This window comes from Asterias rubens, chromosome 7, assembly GCF_902459465.1.
Source record: "Asterias rubens chromosome 7, eAstRub1.3, whole genome shotgun sequence".
Lineage (NCBI taxonomy): Eukaryota > Metazoa > Echinodermata > Asteroidea > Forcipulatida > Asteriidae > Asterias > Asterias rubens.
This window is the reverse complement of record NC_047068.1, coordinates 12,166,790-12,187,135: the sequence shown is the minus strand read 5'-3', so window position 1 is coordinate 12,187,135 and position 20,346 is coordinate 12,166,790. Positions and strand designations below refer to the sequence as shown.

Below are 20,346 nucleotides of genomic sequence, written 5' to 3'. Positions count from 1 at the left end.
ATATTTTGACACAATAAATGTTATTAATTAAGTGTAAGTGAAATGTTAAAGTTGGCTGGCTGACCGGTTCCCGACCAGAAAACGGCCATTTGTCAAAAGCTCATTCCTTAACTATGCAGTTTGCTTGACAACATTCTAGACCGGCTTATTATTTTTAATGTTTTCAATTTACTTTTATTATAATGATAATAATAACAATAGTATTAGGCATTATTAATGCACTAAGTCAATCTAAATCAAGGCGCAGAGAAGCAAAGACAATTTTAACAAAACAATGCATGTACCTAATATATCCAGTGAAAAGAAAACAAAATAACAATTAGGGAAACAAACAACAATTTACAATGGAAAGCAACATTAGTTATAAGAATACACATAGAAAAGGTGAGTTTTGAAATTATCTTTGAAATTGTTTACATTGGAAACATTACCGATATCTTGAAGAAGTTCTTCAAGATAAAAGATCCAACATGTTCGAATGAACAATCCCCTCCCCCATGAGGTGTGAGTTTAAGGAACAACAAGAGAAAATGAATTGAAAGACCAAAGTTTCCTAGGGGATGATAGTGATTGAACAGATTGACCCTCCTGCTAACCATTTAATCCATTCTTTCACTTTTGAATGATGAATTTATTATATTTGTTCTCAGAGCTCTGAAGTTTTTGTTGTAACTTTTACCTAAATTTTGGAATTCACATCTTTGACAGGTCTGGTGGATGTTTATACATCAGAAAGAGAGAGTGTCGGTCATCAAGGAAAGCGACTTGTCAAGGTAAGTCAGTTAGAACTTGCGAAAGTGAATCAAATTTGCCAACATAGGGCTAGAAAGCTTAGTTGATAGGGAGAGGCCACAAATATAGATAATTTTGATGTAAAAATAATTATTTGTATAATATTTGAAAAATTGATAGTTATGACAAATGTAAATGTAAGAGTGATGTAAAATAATTAATTATTTGTACGAAATTTTAAAAATCTTGTTCATCCTTTTTTCTTGTTTCAGTACGTCTTGAGGAACCGCGCACCGAGTACCGGCTTACCGTTCTTCTATCTGGACGGTTTTAATAACATCATCACTATGCGTCTCTCAGTCCTCGGAAAATATCTCAATCAGAAACGGAAAGAATCTGGTATGTATTACTTCTATTACAGTGTTTTTTGTCTCTAAAAAGAATAGGTTAAACTTGTGTATTTTGCCCCCCCCCCAAAAAAAAAAACCAAACAATTACACTATGCACCAAACAATTGGAAAACGGTTACCAGCCTTTTGCTACCTGGCGGTTTCGGTGGTCTAGTGGTAAAATATCTGCTTTAAAATGTGGAAAGGTTATGGGTTCGAATCTAACCTGAGTAATATGCCTGTGGACTATACAGAATACAGTGCTCTACATACATCAGTGTATGGGTAAAACCAAACAATCTTTTTCTCTGATGCAAATTTAAGATATATTAATCATCCATTTAGTGTTAATAAATGATTTCATAAATGCCGTTTTTCATCTTGCATCTTCGCACAGCCTTGAAGGAATTAACCGAGGAAGAGGGTGGCATCATCAAGGTGATCAACAAATGTTACAAGTGGATCCGCGTATCAACAAGCAGCGACTCCGCACAATGGTGAGAAACGACAGTGCTCCTTTTTTGGCAAAACAGTTTTCATTGAAAAAAAATCTGAAACAGAGACATCTTAAAATGCAAAGTACACCTTTGATTTTTTTGGAACCGTTTGATTGTTTTTTAATCCTATATAAATGAAGATGTACAATGTACACAATATCCTGGGAAAATTTCATTTCAAACATCGGTTGCGGTTTGATATATCGCCGACAAAATCTGGAGCGATTATCTTCACGTAGGAAGAATAATCCCTAATATGAATGCACGTTCCAGTCACTATACTTGGATTCAAATTTTGAATAATTTCAACAAATTAATGTTAAATTTGCATTTGGGGATAAATAATAATATTTAATCCAGACTTTTGTTCCTTTTTGTTTTTGTTTTCCCCAAAATGAAAAGGTTGGAAGATCGAGAGCCAAGCACCTACTGGCAATCCAACGGCCATGCTCGCTCCCACTGGATCCGACTGCGTCTTAAAGACGACATATGCCTCCAGCATCTGTCCATCAAGGTAGCCCAGACTGACCAGAGCTACATGCCGCAACACATTGTCGTCTTGACCGGTCGGAACCCAAATTCGCTTCACACTGTCAGAGAAGTCTCCATACCAAAGTGAGTCTGAGTTATTGTTCATCAGATAATCAGTTTAAAGGCAGTGGACACCTTAAGAAATTGGTGAAGACCAGTAGTCTAACTTGGTGTATCCCAACATATGCATAAAATAACAAATCTTTGAAAATTTAGACGCAAGAGATTAATGAAGGAAAAAACACCCTTGTTGCCCAAATTTGTGTGCTTTCAGATGTCTAAAAAAAACTTCAAGTCTGTAGTCTTTTAATGTTTGATTGAGAAAATCGCTAGGCCCCTTTAACAGCAAATTTCAAGGCCTGACCATGTACGATCTGTGGAGTTGAATGGTTTCCAACAGTTGGTCAACCCTTACGCACATGTTACCAAGCATAGGAGGTCAATTAGAAGAAGAAAAGAAAAATTCACTCATTTTTTGTTTGTTATTCCTTTGCAGCAACATCACCGGAGAAGTGACGCTACTTGAGAATGCGCATGTCACTAGCCCCTTGGTACAGATTAACATCACTCGTTGCCATAGCGATGGGTGTGATGTCAGAATCCACGGTCTCAAGACAGTCGGCTTCAGGTGAGCAGAAGTTAATAATAATAATAACAATAATAATAATAATAATAAGACTTGTAATGCGCACATATCCACCCTGCTGGGTGTTCAAGGCGCAGTAAAACCAAAAAAACAAAACAAAAACATAACATAACACAAGCAAAAAACAGACACAACAAAATTAATCCTTGAAAACCTGTGACATAAGATAAGTTCAGAGTTTCCCGCCAAAAGTAAAGCCCGGTTCATACTTCCTGCGAATGCGATACAAATTTTTAATTCACAAATTTGCAATGAATAATCAGTTGACTCGTGCTCAACTCTTGCGAAACATTCGCTGTGAAAAGATCGCTGTGACGTCGGCATTCATATCGCATTTGCATTCGCAGGAAGTATAAACAAGGCTTAGCTCATGCGTGACAGGGCTTGCATTTGGGGAAAAAATCCACAAGACTGCAGGGCTTATAGCTCAAAACTTTTACTGTACTTTTTTTACAAGATTGGAATCAAAATGAGGAAAACACTAGCTACACAGTTTCACGTTGAGCTGTATTTGGAACAGGCACTAAGAAAAGATTCATCTTATTTTAGTTATGGGTAATAACTCAAATCTCAATTCAGGTGAAAGAGATTTGTTTCAGTTTTTCACAGTTTAAACTGATTTTTTTTTTCTCTTTTTTTCTGGTCAGATCCATCGCTAACTCAGAGGTGAGCGTCAAAGATGCGTCGGTCGCTTGGTACTTTGACGTTCTCGCTTCAACTGCGACTGTGGCCATGGCGACGAGCCCGCCTCTCAGGAGTATGATCCTTCAGCACACAAGGTAAAGTAGACGTGTCATAATAATAATAATTAGTTCTTATATAGCGCAATTCACAAAAACGTGTCAATGCTTTTTACATTCGTGCTCTGGTCATTGGGCCAATAACATGTCTTTAATCTTTCTCAGCTCCCTGGGGAATATACAGCCCTGAGCTGCCATGGCGCTCCAGTGGCTTTTCTAAATCAATATCAACCTCTACCCTCGCAGGTACCCTTCTGGGTGAAGAGAAGCAATTAAAGTATTGTATCTTGCTCAAGGATACAATTGTCATGACCGGGATTCAAACCCACACTCTGATGACTCAACCACCAGAACTTGAGTTTGATGCTCTTAATGACTCGGCCATGACACCATAAGGGTGACAAGCTCACACGCCCGATCCACTTTTTCACTACCCCAATAGCTTGCATGTACACATGTGGCCTCTTCCTATTAAGTTTGGTTTTACCCATATACACCGATGTGTGTTTGCACTTTTTACTCTGTACTTTCCCGAGTTCTTTGAAAAACAAAAAAACAGGCATATTACTCGGCTGTGATTCGAACCCACCACATCGCATTTCTGGAGCAGTGTCTTTCCAACTAGACCACTGAGACTGCCTAGTAGCTAGAAGCAGTTTGAAACCCCATATTTCAACAGCAGGTACTGCAACCATTTAATATATATATATTTGGTTTGTGGTAACACCATGTGTGCGTCTACTTGCCAGGCAGATTTTGTTCTTTAGCGAACTGTCCTGCTATATATTCTATTACCACGGAGTAGATTATTCGGATTTAGAAATACTGAAATCAACTTTTATATACAGGCTTTGATTCAAAACTTTTTTTGTCATCCATTCTGTCTCCAGGACGGCTCTTTCTCATATGCCACCCATGTCCCTGTCCACCAGCCAAGTCGGCAGGAATTCATTCCCCAGCCCTCATGTCTTGGATAAGACGGAGGACTTCCTCTACAATGTTGCCAGGTTAGACTTCTTTTATTTATATTTTAATACCCACCCAACAGCACAATTAGCACAAATAACACACAAAAATGTAGAGTTTTAGAAAACCCACACAACCAGGTAGGGACTGAAACCACTTAATGGACCAGCAGCCGATTTCACTAAACGCTCGGATTAATCCTAACTCGAGTTAGGACGAGTAACCCGTCCTAACTTAGGATGGGTTCAATGCGTCCTATGTATTTGGTTACGGAACTGAACCTGTCCTAAGTACTAAGATTAACCCTAAGTTAGGAATAGTTTCGTGAAATCGACGGCTGATTCCCTCAAATGGGATGGACTGGCAATCTGTCCAAGGGTTGAATGAAAATAAGTCTCAGTTGTTAATGCAAATGAAACTGGATTTGAACACTGGCCTAAAGAGCCATATTGGCTCAGGACAGCTTTTACTTTGTAACTTTTACTCTCTTTACCCCCACTGCTTGACAAAAACATTTTGTTTCTTTTCACCATTTTTGTTGACAGGAATTCTGAAGGCAGATTGGATATTGAAGGGATTAAGATTCTTCTTGAGCTTGGCCTGGCTAGAGGCAGTGTGGTCAGAATCATCAAGGCATTACAGCTCGTACTAGGTAAGCTCAGGGCCCAATTTCATGGCTCTGCCTACCGTAAGCAAAGAATTGGCACTTATGGAAGCGGGGAATTACGTAAACTTACATCAGGCAAGCGTATTTCACGGGTTAGTAGGAAATATATGCTTGTGCGCGTGCATGCTCCGCATTACTAGGCATTCTTTGCTTTACCCTGATAAACAAAGACGACAGGATAATTCTTGGGCCTGTTGCCATTGTTTTAAGGTCAAATGGGGCACCACTTTGATAGAAACATTTTTACTGGATCATTTCAACTGCCTTCCTAAAGTACTTTACTTTCAGATTTGGTCAGGTTTTGCTTATGAGAGGTTCTTGTCTTTATTGATAATTTTTTTTGCCTGATATCAACAGATGGTAATGATGAGAAAATCTCAGCTGTGAAGCTGATGAAATCGCTAAACACAGTCACAGAGAAAATGCTCAGGAAGTATGGTGAGTATTTTACGAAATCCATGTTTTACTTTTTAATATGGATAGATAGATAACAGTTTATTGTCCCATTAGGAACATTAAGGGGAAATTTGTGTCATCTTTTGACAGTAGAAAAAGTGAAAAATATACAGAACACTTTTCAAATTCCTAAGGGGCGTATCAAAGGGCTCAATAATTTGTTCATGAAGGTTTGTGGAGCTATGCTTTGAAGTATGAGACCTACATGTATTCCTTTGAAGCACCGTGTATTGATTTACAAGGTGCTGTGGCGCAATATGTTGCCAGTCAATTCAGGAACACCGGGGCGAACCCTCTTCTCTTTTCGATAAGTGCACTGGGTTCTTTTACATGCATTACACAATACGCGGGAGCAACATATATTTGTTTATGTCCCATCCGAAGGACGAAGCATCATGGTTAAGTGTCTTACTTAAGGATACAGGTGTCTCGACTGGGACTCAAACTTACACTCTGCTGATCAGCAACACCAGAGCTCGAGTCTGTTGCTCTTAACTGCTAGGCTACGACTGAATTTTAGTTGAGACGGTAACAGAAACCCAGTGTTGTTGACATCTAATCTACTTGTGTTCTGATTGATTTACAGCAACACAGTTCACAGTGACCCTAGCAGGGTGTGACGGGGGGCAAAAGGAGAGCTCTAGCGGACCAGCCAATGTCCTGTCAAGCAGCTGGACAAGTGATTGTAAGAATTTATGGCCAGTGGTCATTTCTTATTGATTAGTTGCACAGGATAGAAAATATTTGATCAAATATTTATTATCATAAAAAAGATGCATTGGTACATTTAAGACACTGGACATGTTTGGTAGTTGTCAAAGACCAGTATTCTCACTTGGTGTATCCCATCATACGCATATGATAACAAACCTTTGAACATTTTTACTCAATTGGTCATTGAAATAATGAAAATAAAACACACTCGTTGCACAAATGTGTGTGCTTCAGCTGCCTGAAAAAGGCTTCAAGCCTGAAGTCTTATTCAGATTCAATGTTTTTAGTTTGTCTAGGCTCTACATGGATCTTTTGTAGACATGTGATGATGTCACAGCTTTTGTAGTCTTTTGGTGAACTAAATAAATACAAATGGTATTTGAAAAATCCTTGAATAAAATAATCACATATTTCTGCCATGTTAACTATTAAACTTGAACGTGCTTTTTTACAATTTTGTGCAGCTTATTTGTCGGAGAAGACCAAAGTGAACATGTTTTTCACCAGCGAGACGCCGTTCTATCTCACCAAGCTACAGATCAAGGTAGTTTAAGTACAAAATTTCATAAGTATATCACAATTCCTAAATCAAATGAATAAGTCAGTATAAAATTGAATTTGTGTAACTCTAGCATTTGGTTATAACGAACAATTAAATTTTCGATTTTGGAAGTACACTTAAAGAGTTTACAAAGCTAGAATGAAGTACATTTACGACAACATGTTTTTGTTTGTCTTCATCATCAAGGAAAACGACTCTCTTTTACTCTCTTTTAACCTCCGATATTGTGTATTCAGGGCCAAATTTCACAGAGCTGCTTAAAGGCAGTGGACACTATTGGTAATTACTCAAAATAATTATTAGCATAAAACCTTATTTGGTAACGAGTATAAATGGGGAGAGGTTGATGGTATAAAACATTGTGAGAAACGGCTCCCTCTGAAGTGACGTAGTTTTCGAGAAAGAAGCAATTTTCCACGAATTTGATTTCGAGACCTCAAGTTTAGAATTTGAGGTCCCGAAATCAAGCATCTGAAAGCACACAACTTCGTGTGACAAGGGTGTTTTTTCTTTCCTTATTATCTCGCAACTTCGACGACCAATTGAGCTCAAATTTTCACAGGTTGGTTATTTTATGTATATGTTGAGATACCCCAAGTGAGAAGACTGGTCTTTGACAGTTACCAAAAGTGTCCACTGTCTTTAAGCAGAATATATTGCTTAACAATTTTCTGCTTAGCAGAAATGAGCAGGTTACCAGTCACAAACTATACTTGCGATATGGTAGTTAGGCTGGTAATGTTATTCTGGTATTGCTTGTTTTTGCTTAGCTCATTTTTGTATTTAAGCAGCTCTAACAAATGGGGCCCTGCTTTCAGACTATGTTTAATGGATTTAAAATGAGTGTCATCTTTTAGTCAAGATATTCAGAACGTGTTCTGTTTTTCTGAAGTTCTGGTGAATTTTTCTTCAAAGTAAATGAAACTATTTGTGTATTTGTTTTCTTCATTCAGGTTTGCAAAGGAGCCATAGGAGCCAAAGCCGGGTTCATCTTTGTTTACGACGACAAGTGAGTTTCAATCTAACTGATATTTTAACCCTATCTTTATGGATTGATTTGCTACAATCCTTCTTTACTAAAACATAAAACCATTCAGTAACTTAACACCCAAACTGTTGGACTCTGATTATGGTGGTATGCCTGATCCCATGTAAAGCATAATCAGTTTACTAGTGCAGTCCTCAGTCCAACACCGGTCAGTAACTCAACACCCAAACTGTTTGACTCTGATTATGGTGGTATGCCTGATCCCATGTAAAGCATGATCAGTTAACTAGTGCAGTCCTCTGTCAAATACCATTTAGTAACTCAACACCCAAACTGTTGGATTCTGATTATGGTGGTATGCCTGATCCCATGTAAAGAATGATCAGTTAACTAGTGCAGTCCTCTGTTGAATACCATTTAGTAACTCAACACCCAAACTGTTGGATTCTGATTATGGTGGCATGCCTAATCCCATGTAAAGCATGATCAGTTTACTAGTGCAGTCCTCAGTCCAACACCATACAGTAACTCAACACCTAAACTGTTGGACTCTGATTATGGTGGTATGCCTGATACAATGTAAAGCAAAATCAATTGTACTGGAGCAGCCGATTCGTCCAACACCATTCAGCAACTCAACAACCAAACTGTTGGTCTCTGATTATAATTGTATCAGTATGGCAATTGAGATGAATTTCCCTTTGATGATAAATGCATCCCGACTCACCCGCTCTGAATGCTCTCATGTTTGCAGTAGTTGGATCGGGACACCTGAGAGGCCGTCGTGGCCGTCACAAAACTAACTTACTCGACATTCTACGGAATGACCTCAATGCTCATCAGCTTTCCCTCAAAACCCACAGTGACATCCTACGGCTTCGTGACGTAGCCATTGATCATTTGTCCTGGAGAACTCTGTATTAGTAGAGACTGATAGGATATTTATTCAGCGTTCACTCGCTACTACTTTTCCTGTGTACAGTTTATATATATATATATATACAAGCATGGAATTTGGCACACAGTTAAGAGTATATCATGTGAAAGAGATTTGGCTTGAGGACCGTCATAGATCCGACTTTAGAAATAGTACAGGTAGAATAACAAGATGTATGTGAAATTTTCAAAATGGCTGACATTGTTTGTCCACAAAGATTTGACACCATTTTAAAAACCTCTCTGCTCTTTTTTCAATTTTCAGGGAGGAATTTGATCTTGCCAGGAGTGTAGCTAAGTTTGAGATGTACGACGCCTGGACGGCAGGGGAGTATCGAATCCTTCATGGACTAAGGTAAGAAAGGAGGCCTGCTTCTGGGAAAGTCTGGGAAAAAATCTTCAAGTTATGAAACAGGCACTTAAAGACACGTTGGTAATTGTCAAAGAACAGTCTTCTCACTTGGTGTATCCCAACATATGCATAACATAAAAACCTGTGGAAATTTTGGCTCAATTGGTTATCAAAGTTGCAAGAGAATAATGAAAGAAAAACATCCTTGTTGCACAAATTTGTGTGCTTTCAGATGCCTAATAAAATGGCTTCAGGCCTGAAGTCTTTTAATATTTGAGTGAGAAATTACCTCTTTCTCAAAAACTTCATTACTTCAGAGGGAGCTGTTTTTCACAATGTTTTATACTATCAACAGCTCTTCCTTATTTTGTTTGTTGCCCATACCAATTTTTCATGTGTTTCTGAAATTGTCTTATCAGTTTGTTTACAAACAGGTATTTTTTGTATTTGTTTGTTGACAGATCTGCGTCCATCGCTGGTAAACCCGACAACCCTGTTGCTTACTTCACTCTGGGGAATGACTGGTAAGAAATATTAAAGCTTGGTTCATACTTCCTGTGATTGCTTTGAGTGAAAGTGAATTTGACATCACAGGCTCCGTTTTCACTGCAAATGTTTCGCAAGAGTTGAGCTTCGCATTCCCATTCGCAGAAAGTATGAACTGGGCTTTAGAAGAAGTTGTAATGTGGCAGTGGGTTGGCTCACCCCTCCCCCCTCAAAACAAAAAACAAACACCAGAAAAATACACAAAACCAGAAACCTTTTTTAAAGGAACATTACAGAATTGGTTTTGCTACAAAACATTTGCTGGCAGTGTAAGCACTTAATGTAATCCACCACATTCATAAACTGACAAAGTTTGAGAGCGATCAGCCAACTTGGTCACGAGAAAATAGTGAAAAACCGTTGACACATTTTACATGACATCGATGCGCAAAAAAAATGACTATAACGCTCACTGAGCGTTAAACTCCAAACGCGAAACTAGATAAGTTATTTCTCATCAAATATGACATTTCAGACAGAAATATTTCAAGGGATGTTTTCTAGGGATGTTTGATGTAAACCTGTGATCTTCAGGATTTTGTTTCTTTCCTAATTCTGTAACGTTCCTTTAAATTAATGTTTTGGCTATGTACTGTTTAGAAACTTTCATGAAGTATGAAAATAAATCTTTAAGTTTGAATAGAACAACAAAAAGTTCAGAGTACACAGTGCTTACACAATTCCATGTCAGGTTGAAACCAAATAATGTTCTTTATCCCTGATGCAAATTTACCATCTATATTCACAGGGATGAGGTCGAAGTTCATCTAGATGAGTTGACCCTAGGTCGTTACATCCTCATCAAGTTCCTACGGCCACGGGATACTGCAGAGAGGCTCGGTATCCTAGGGGTCAGGTTCTATGGTCATGTGACTAACTCATCCGCCGTCGACAACATGATTAAGGTGAGGCGTCTGCCAACCATCTTGGTCATGTACCTTGTCTTCAACAGTGATTGTAAATGTTGATTGCAGACGTATAATAAGGGGCCATGTTATGGTAGTGTTTGATTTAGTGGCTTTGTCAGTGGCTATGGCTGGCTGCTGTCAAGTCCTACTCTTCAACATTGCCACTGTAGCCATTGTCTATAGCCATAGCCGAAGTTGACTGGACTCGAGCTCTGATGTTTCTGATCAGCAGAATGTGGGTTCCAGTCCCGGTCATGGCACTTGTATCCATGAGCAACATACTTAACCATAATCGCTTTGTGCTTCCGATGCGGCATTCAGCCACAGGTCTCTTGTAGTTTGATCGGTAGTGCATGTAAAAGAACCCAGAACACTTATTGTGGAAGAGCAAGCACCCTTGTTGACAGGTTTCCTCAGGCTTGCGAGCTACAGTGATATTTTTATTTTTATGAGACATTCTTTGTTTCATGCTAGAACTATATTGAGTAATAATAACACACTGTTGCAATAAGTGTATCTTAACAGTAGGCTACATAATCTTTTTTTAACCCGAGATATTGTCATTTTTTTATCCAGATTTTAGTGGCCCCCTTACCCTTTGATCAAGAGGCAACAATCAACTCGGCAGAGCTTTGTATCAGAGTACTTCACTTCGTCGTCAGAATGACCAAAAATCAGGTATCAGAAATTGACATATGATCTCGTCAGATTTACATTTGAAAACAGATGCATATTTTTAAAGATTTTGTTTGTCATTATGGAAAATGTGAGGATATAAGTGAACTCTTGTCAAAAATTATTTTTATGTTTTGCTTGATTCTGTTGGACTGAATACTGAATACTAAATAATTAGTAAACTGATTATGCTTTACATGGGATCAGCCATACCACCATAGTCATAGTCCAACAGTTTGGGTGGTCAGTTACTAAATGGTGTTGGACTGCACTAGTAAATTGATTATGCTTTACATGGGATCAGGCAAACCACCACAACCACATTCAAACAGTTTGGGTATTTAGTTTATGAATGGTGTTGGACTGAGAACTGCACTGAAAAACTGATTATGCTGGCATGGGATCCAGCATACCACCATAACCATAAACCCACAGTTTTATTGTTGAGTTACTGAATGGTGTTGGACTGAGGACTGCACTAGTAAACTGATCATGCTTTACATGGGATCAGGCATACCACCATAATCAGAGTCCAACAGTTTGGTTGTTGAGTTACTGAATGGTGTTGGACTGAGGACTGCACTAGCAAACTGATTATGCTTTACATGGGATCAGGCATACCACCATAATCAGAGTTCAACAGTATGACTCGCCACTAAATGGTGAATGTTTTTGAATTTCCCCGTTAACAGGATCTGCTGAAGAAAGTTGAAGGCAACAACGCTAAGATGGCGACCCTTGATATGCAGTCAGTCTCGTTGGGTCTGATCACTAAGCTTTATCACTCCATACCAACGAGGTAAGACTCTCAAGTAGAACACATAGAATGTTTAGCTCAACTGCACTCAATACCCTGCTGGCAACCAGCCAGCATTGTTTTAAAATGTTTTCATGTGACACGCGTTTTTGTGAAAAGACAAGGCACAAGTACTTTAGTAAATAAACTTGTGCACATATAATAATTTCATCGCAGCCCAGTAACCTTTGCTTCGACACGGAAGGAAAGCATCAGCAATACAAGCAATGTCACACCAGCATCAATAACACTACCCAATAATACAATAATAATAAATAAGACTTATAAAGCGCATTTTACAGAGATACAATGCGCTGGTATAAAGAAAGCTACGAAAAAGTAAGTTTATGAATGAGAAGAGAACAAATGTGTTTTTAATTTACTCTTGATTGTCCGGTGTTGCGAATATGATTTGGTAGTGAGTTCCAGCATCTGGGACCAGCAACTGAGAAGGACCGGTCCCCTGCCTTTTTGTGAGTGCGAGGGATTGTAAGATTCTGGCTGGAGCGGAGGCCACTCGGGCCAGGTTTGTGACAACAAAGCAGTGACAACAACTGAATGGACACGCAACTATGCCTGACACTCCTCTCTCAATACCCCTGGACAAGAACACCCAACCTACAGAACCCTATCGTAGAGGTGGAGCACTTATGCGAAACCTACCAACAGCAACTCTCTGATGACCAGGGGGATGGTTGGTATTGGATTGAAATAGCTTCACCAAGCCACTAAAAATGCAAAACAATGGGAAAAAAACAAAACAACAACAAACAAATTGTAGCAGCGCACGTCGCCATGATGATGATGATGATCGGGCAAATGAGTGATAATTTTACAAGACATATTTGACAGCTGGAACCTCTTCTCACTCCATCCCTATAATTTTTGTTGTTGTTTATTTCAGTAACTCCCAGTGGATGCTGATCCGTATGTTGACCCTGAAGTTATTACATCACAGCTATCCATGCATCATGAACAAGCTAGAAGCGGATACCGCTAAGCATAAACTCAAGAAGATTATCACCCAGGCTCTCCCTGCTGAACAGGGAGGAGCTCTAGCAGCAGAAGAGAAGGTAACAGTATTTTCGTCTTCCCTCATCTTTGTTTCCAAACTTTGGGGCCTTGAAGTGTTTTCATACCTTTTGTAGATCAAGTGTTTGGCCATGACATGAATCCCTACTCACTGTGAATGAAGATGTATGTAATATTGTTTACCTCTAGAAGTTTCAGCTTCATTAAGACCGGGTTATAGTCGGTCGCACGATGGTTGCGCGATGGAAATCTTGATGCGGCTATCATACAAAACACAGTTAATATGCCTCAGCGATGACTATAAACTGTGTTTTTAGGATCGCCCGTCAAGATTTCCATCGCACGTCCATCGCGCGACCGACTATAAACCGGCCTTTAGTCATCAATTTTCTGAGAAGAAAAGTGACAATCACAGAGCAATGTTTTTAGGAGAGTCCTGTTATTCCGTTGTACATGCTAAAATAATTTTCGCTTTTTCACGAATGGTTTTACTAAAAAAAACACAGCACCTCAACAAGTAATATTTGAAGAGAAGCTTTTTTTCTACCATCATTATGTTTAAAAGTGAGGATCAGACAGCTAAAGGGAAGGTACACGTTTGGTAATTACTCAAAACAAATATTAACTTAAAAACTGATTTGGTAACAAGCATTGGAGAGCTGTAAATAATATTAAACATTGTGGGAAACGACTCCCTCTGAAGTAACATACTTTTTGAGAAAGAGGTTATTTCTCACTAAAATAATAAAAGACTTCTAGCTAGAAGTATTTTATTCTTATTTGAAAGCACACAAATTCGTCCAGCAAGGATGTTTTTTCTTTCATCATTTTCTCGCAACTTCGATGACCGATTGAGCCCAAATTTTCACAGGCTTGTTATTTTATGCCTATGATGGGATACACCAAGTGAGAACACTGGTCTTTGACGACTACCAAACGTGTACAGTGTCTTTGAGTAGGATTTGAAACTTTGCCTGGTGGGAGTACAATCATGTGAGGTAGCACTACGTGTAAATCGGTACTGATCAAAACTTGATCCCACCAGTGTTTCTCACAACCACCACTACTCAAACGAGAGGTCCGACCACAACAAACCTTTCCTGGCTCACTCAGTTTTCAAGGATTGTATTTCAGTAGATGCCTTCTCATAATTTTTCTTCAGGATGCTGGTAAGCCAGATTGGTTAGTAGAATGGGAGGACTGTAGCCAGAAGATGTTTACTCATCTATGTGATTTGGTGAATCAAGACCCGCCTCCTGATAGTCCTGAGATGCTCCTCAAGGAAGCCGCTAAGGAGGCCATTCTGGATGGTAAGACAAAAAAAAAAAAATTCTATGAAATATAGTAATTTGTTTTTATCCTTACATCGATGTGTATGAAGCAATGTATACTAAGTACTTTCACGAGGTGTGTGAAAAACTCCACAGGCAGTTCTCTCTTACTATTTCAAAACTAATGAGGTCACAGTTTCGCTGACTTTCATTGGCAAATATCCCTGTGCCATCTGCAAATATGAAGGAAATGTCACTACTGTAAATAATTTCTCACCAAGAATATGTCTGGGATCAATTTAATGTAACTATAATCGCAATATTTTGATATCCTCTAAGCATTGATGATCATCATTAACAATAGTTTAATCATCTGAAAAAATATTGCAATATTTGATAAAATTGTATGTCGGCAGGGTTTGAGTTTTTTTTTTAAATACTTAACTAAAGTCATTAAAATTGTATATTGTATACATCTTCACCACTTTTAGGAGCGGCAGTGTTTTTCCCAGACAAGGATACCAGGAAGAAAGAACTGTTTCGTTTGATGGATTTATTAAGTGTAAGTATACTTCACAGACAATTTTTGTGGTCATATATGGGTCGATCTGGCTGGCTCCCAAAGGCGTCCATTGCCTGTGGCTCAAACTAGTTGTGTCCGTATTCTTCGCAATACAGCCGATAAGCTGCAGGGATGATTAGCCCCCCCTCCCCAAGTTATTATTATGTTAGTATTTGAAGTTATCTTCAATAAATAACATTTTGTAATTTGCATACTTTGTAAGGTAATTTCACTAAAAATAAAAACAGTTCAGCTCATCTCATGTTTTCAGTGACTCCCATAGGAGGCTGTTTTATTGTGGGTTTTTGTCTAATTGGTGTCCCGCTTGTTATTCTGGGTTTCTTTATGGCAGAGTAACGTGGAAGCGGCTACCAACCTCGTCTTCCAGTCGCTGTGTCATCATTTTGGAAGCATCGATCCCAGTGGCTTGCTCAATCTACCCACAAATCCAACCGAGGTAAGTTTTGTCAGTGCTTAGTAAGTTTTTGTGCTTACAGGGTTTATGAAATTTGGCTCAGTTTACTTCCTACAATGTACATGTAGCACGTAAGAAATGTGAAAACCCAAATACAACAATGTATCATTTCATTTTATTTATTAACTCTAGTTGTGAGGACTCTAACAAAAAAAAGTGAACTTACTTATGGTACTAACCAACCCCATAGAGAGGACACAAGTGTCATGACTGGGACTCTAACCCACACTCTGCCAAACAGAAACACTAGCGCATTAGTTGGGTGCTCTTAGTTTCTATATGAACACAAGCACTAATAATGATGCAGTTATTACAGTTAACAAGAAATAAATAATATGTCGGTGCGACAGGGTTTGTTGTGGGAAACATCCAGGACGGTTTCAGTGAGATACATGTTAGTTGTAAATATGTAAAGATTTTGTGTAAAGGCTATTTTAGGAGGTACATATTTGCTCTGACCGTCTCTAAAAAACCTGACATCCAAATCTTACAATAATTCTTTTATGTTCGTTTTGAAAATTTCCAGGAAAACTTTGACGATCATACCGTTCTGAATGTAGTGAAGACTCTTCAATCAGTTGTGTTCAAAGAGGTAAATATACCATCACTTGATTCAGGTTTAACCAACACCCGCTTTTATTATAAAAGCAAGAATGATAAATAAAAATAAATTGTTTTGTTCAGCCATATACACCGATGTGTGTGAGCACTATATGATCAGATCAGTACTTTCCTGAGCTCTGTGAAATAATCTCAGGCATATTACTTTTTGTTTTTATTCACTGAGCTCGGGAAAGGAACCGCGTATACAGTGCTAACGCACTTTATCCCAAATTTACATCTATTGATTCAAAAATTAATACCGAATTTGTTTTCCCCTGACTTAATCCAGTTTGTGGCGAGTCTCGGGGAGCCATCGCAGCTAACCAGTGGTCAGTCGTACGTCTGTCGACTGCTAGGTGCTGTCCAGGCTAGCTTTATGGCCTGGTGTAAAGACATACTACAGCCCAAAACGCCTAATCCAGCACACGTCAAAATAGCGCATAATGCTATACTGAAATGTAAGTGGAAATGTTCCTACTCTTGGTAAGATGTTTCAGTGAGTTAACTAACCAGTTGAAACCATTCAACTACATGGGTTTTGTATGGTGACTCAATTGTGTGTAGAAGTAAACTGTGTACTGTGAGGATGCATTCACCTCGGGATATCATATTGCCGGCTGGCATAGTTTATCTATCATTTAAACAGTTCGCAAAACTCAAGGTATACTTTGCCTATAAAAGGTTTTGATACCTTTTATAGATCCAGTTTTTGGCCACGATGTGAATCCCTACTCACTGTGAATTGTATTTAATTTAGTTTACCTGTAGAAATTTCAGCTTAATTAGTCATAAATTGTTGAGAAAACATAGTGAAAATCACAGAGCAATGTTTTCAGGAGAGTCGCATAAATCCTTTGAGCAAAAAAAAATAATTGTGATTTTTTTTTTACATTTAAATCGTGTAAGTTTAATGTAAATCTGTGAAAGTTTGCGTTCTGTGTCATACAAAAAGTACCCAAATACACAGTATTGGTTTGTGTAGATTTACAACGCTTGAATTGATGTGATTCTTACAGACACTAAAATGCAGTGTGAGGTCAGCGTAAAAGCCCTCAATAGTCTCCACGCTCACCTGGTGAAGCAGCAGGAAGAATTCAAACAGAAGCAAGATAAGACACCAGACAAACAAACCCAGGATGACAACACCAAAGAAGTTGATTTGGAGAAAGTGAAGGACAAAGTGCTGCAGCAGCAGGAACAGCTTGCAGATGCTGCTGTCAGTAACACAGCGCAGCAGGATGGTAGTCGACGGCAGGAGACGGATGAAGGGTCAGGAGTGGATTCTTCAGACCGTCCAGCCGTGCAGCGGGAACAGCAACACCACACAGCTGTAGACAGCGCGGTGAGATCAGATCGAGCAAGCCAACCACAACAAGGCGCTGCTACCACAAGCCAGTTGGCTGCAGCGACACCTGCAGTTGCCGTAACTGATCAGCAGCAGCCGCAGCAAGCAGCAGAACAAACACCTGCAGGAAGCAGCAGCGAGGAACCCGCGAAGAAACTTGGAATGGAGGAGGAGCTGCAGATTCTTGTGGAGCAGCGGCAAGAGCGCGTGGAGCAGCAGCAACTGCAGCGGTGCCGGATGAAGTTGAAACAGCAGCAGCAGAAACTGATTGATGCGTTGCAGCACAGCTTCCTAGGAACCATCATGAGGCAGCTGGTAAGAAGCCAATCACAATTATCAACATTTTCACAAGCGTGCGAACCAAACACCTTTTACCAAAATCCCCTCTCTCTTCCCTAAAAGTGTTCCTTTCCCACACTGTTCAACATAGAGATACTGGAATGTGAATTACATGCAAACCCTGTAAATTACGAGCACAGATGTAAGAAATATATAAAGAAGTCAATAGAACGTTCCATCTTTAACAGATGTACATGTATACAACTGGCCTTAATTTCTTGTGTAGAAGATGCATGCTTATCTGACTTTCAAAAGAAGAAAGAAATCACACTGCGTCTTATTAAATGGTGCAAAAGGCAATGATGATCTAAGGCTCAATGAACAGGGGGAATCATACTGCAAGGTGCTTTTACCAGGCTCAAGAAAGCGCATAATAAATGTATCTTGACCCTTGACCCTTGTGTCTTGTTCCCAGACTCTGATGTTGATTCTACTGAGCGATCAGAACCTGAACCATTCTATCATTAATGACATCATGCAAGTGTCCATAGCAGTCAAGAAATTGCAGCAGCTGCTCGGAGAAGACTTTAATGAGGTAAGTGGACTCAAGGTTTGCCACTTTATCTCCCGAACTTTAGATTAGTTATGAAGATGTGAACTTAACCATCACAATAAAGAAAGACAGGGCCATTGCTATGACCAAACATATAGCTTTTTATTTGTGGTGATGTAAACTACAGTTGTGCATCTACATCTATTTTCCTAAACGGTAAAAAGGAGTTAACGACTTCCAGTTAGTCCCACATACCCCGCAGGAAAATACTGCATGTTGAAGTGCCTTGAGCGTCACTGAGTGACGGATATGAGTGCTTTATAAAAAACAACTATTATTAATAGCTATATTGGGTTATAAAGAATCCAGATGAGAAAATAGAATTAGCTGTTGCAAACAACTTGCCAACCAAATGGACCGAGGGTATAAATGCAAAAAATAGTTAATGGCCTGACGTTTCGACCCTAGCAGAGTCTTTCTCGAAGGCTTTTTGATTGTTTTTAGCCTTCGAGAAAGACTCTGCTAGGGTCAAATTGTCAGGCCATTAACTATTTTTTGTATAAAGAATCCAGTTACACTTATCACTATAAGAGAAGGGGCTTGCCGTTTCTAGCAGTGGCTGCTGAATGCACCGCATATCCTTGTAAAATCTTACATGGTGGTATGTTAATTTTATTATTATTGAGCATACTGAACAGTGCCCACTGATCACCCCCAAAAAATTCTTGTTTTTGATTGATTGACAGATCCCTGCTGACGATTCCAAGGAGGGGAACACCAAGAAAGAGAAAGTCACCTTGAGGAAGTGGGACATTGAATCTGCCCATCGATACCCGCATAATCAACACGTCACACAGATCTTCAACTGCCCCGGGGCGCAGACATTCCAAGTGGACTTCGACTCGCGCTGTGAAACGGAACTCAGGTGAAATATTTGATTGGTCCCATGCATTGTGTAACTCACATAAAAGAACCCAGTCACACTTCGTTGTCTCAGTACTATAAGGTTGTAAATTGCAGTTTCATATTCTTAACAATCAAAAGGTTGCCAGGTGCATTTTCTTTTAAAAATTAACAAAAATCAGGAGCAAACTTGTCCATGCAGGAAGAATAATCACAATTAGGAATACACAATCTGAGAAGTGTTGTGCTGAAAAGCGTTAAGCAGATTTTCGCATAACGCTTCTCAGATTCAAATTTGTTTACAAATCCTTTTACAAACCACATTACCTGGAAGTAAAATGTTTGTCAAAATGCTGTATACTATCAGTGCTGTAGGCTTCTAAACAAAGAATTTGATTGCCATTCATTTTAAGAGTGTTTACCAATGGTATACCTTCCCTTTCAGCAACAAATTAACCAACGTAATGTTATAAACCTTTTTCCTGATCAGGTATGATTATCTTGAGTTCACGGATTCCTACGGAAACAAGACCCGTTATGATCAGAAGGTTGGCAGTGATAAATGGCCGGTGTCCGTCACATTCAAATCTCCAGTTCGTCTACAATTCCTCTTCCATTCAGACGGCAGCAATAATGAGTGGGGGTATAAGTTCACCGTAAGTGACGGAGTTCAACTTTATAATTTCTAGGAAGAAGCTATAAATAAATAGTAAATTATCTCTTTAGAGGGAGTGTTGGCTCCGAAAAGAGCTGGTGTGGTCTCGACGTTTCAAACAGTATACTCTGCTCTTCTCTTCTGCTCATCTTCCATTCTCCTGAAGGCACCGGCTCTTTTCGGAGCCAACACTCCCCAAAAAGAGATTTACACATTGTTGTACCCGCAAATTTAATATTTACTTAAAGTTTCACCCTATTTATCCACACCATGCAAAGTTTCAAACAATGCTTTTAAATTTTTAAGTTCTGGAGCTGTCCTTGAATCCATCAAAACTTTCTTTTTCCGCACAGGTAGTAGTTAAAAAAGGCAGGACAGTTCTTTTAAGAACTGAGAATTCTCCCGAATTCTGAAAAATCTACTCCGCGGTAATAGAATATAAACAAAGCAAGACAGGTTCTCAAAAGAACATTATCTATCTGGCAAGTAGATACACACATGGTGTTACCGCAAACCAAATTTACATTTCTTTATCAAGTGATAAACCACGGGAGAGTGACCGGGTCT

At 39.1% G+C, this 20,346-nt stretch overlaps 1 protein-coding gene across 3 annotated transcripts in view; it reads left to right on the top strand.

Annotated features, from left to right (window-relative positions):
- Positions 1-20,346, top strand: part of LOC117292239 (zinc finger ZZ-type and EF-hand domain-containing protein 1-like) — a 62,395-nt gene that overhangs the window by 4,707 nt on the left and 37,342 nt on the right. For all 3 annotated transcript variants that reach the window (XM_033774217.1, XM_033774219.1, XM_033774216.1), the window contains exons 7-33: positions 709-773; positions 1,005-1,131; positions 1,519-1,618; positions 2,021-2,233; positions 2,646-2,777; positions 3,443-3,574; positions 4,426-4,542; positions 5,047-5,153; positions 5,526-5,606; positions 6,211-6,309; positions 6,803-6,882; positions 7,854-7,909; positions 9,090-9,179; positions 9,638-9,700; positions 10,471-10,627; positions 11,207-11,308; positions 11,998-12,104; positions 13,006-13,174; positions 14,296-14,443; positions 14,896-14,966; positions 15,319-15,423; positions 15,968-16,033; positions 16,334-16,502; positions 17,061-17,704; positions 18,144-18,263; positions 18,968-19,146; positions 19,615-19,780. In XM_033774217.1, coding sequence (XP_033630108.1) covers positions 709-773; positions 1,005-1,131; positions 1,519-1,618; positions 2,021-2,233; positions 2,646-2,777; positions 3,443-3,574; positions 4,426-4,542; positions 5,047-5,153; positions 5,526-5,606; positions 6,211-6,309; positions 6,803-6,882; positions 7,854-7,909; positions 9,090-9,179; positions 9,638-9,700; positions 10,471-10,627; positions 11,207-11,308; positions 11,998-12,104; positions 13,006-13,174; positions 14,296-14,443; positions 14,896-14,966; positions 15,319-15,423; positions 15,968-16,033; positions 16,334-16,502; positions 17,061-17,704; positions 18,144-18,263; positions 18,968-19,146; positions 19,615-19,780 — 3,665 coding nt within the window. The remainder of the gene's footprint in view (positions 1-708; positions 774-1,004; positions 1,132-1,518; positions 1,619-2,020; positions 2,234-2,645; positions 2,778-3,442; positions 3,575-4,425; positions 4,543-5,046; positions 5,154-5,525; positions 5,607-6,210; positions 6,310-6,802; positions 6,883-7,853; positions 7,910-9,089; positions 9,180-9,637; positions 9,701-10,470; positions 10,628-11,206; positions 11,309-11,997; positions 12,105-13,005; positions 13,175-14,295; positions 14,444-14,895; positions 14,967-15,318; positions 15,424-15,967; positions 16,034-16,333; positions 16,503-17,060; positions 17,705-18,143; positions 18,264-18,967; positions 19,147-19,614; positions 19,781-20,346) is intronic.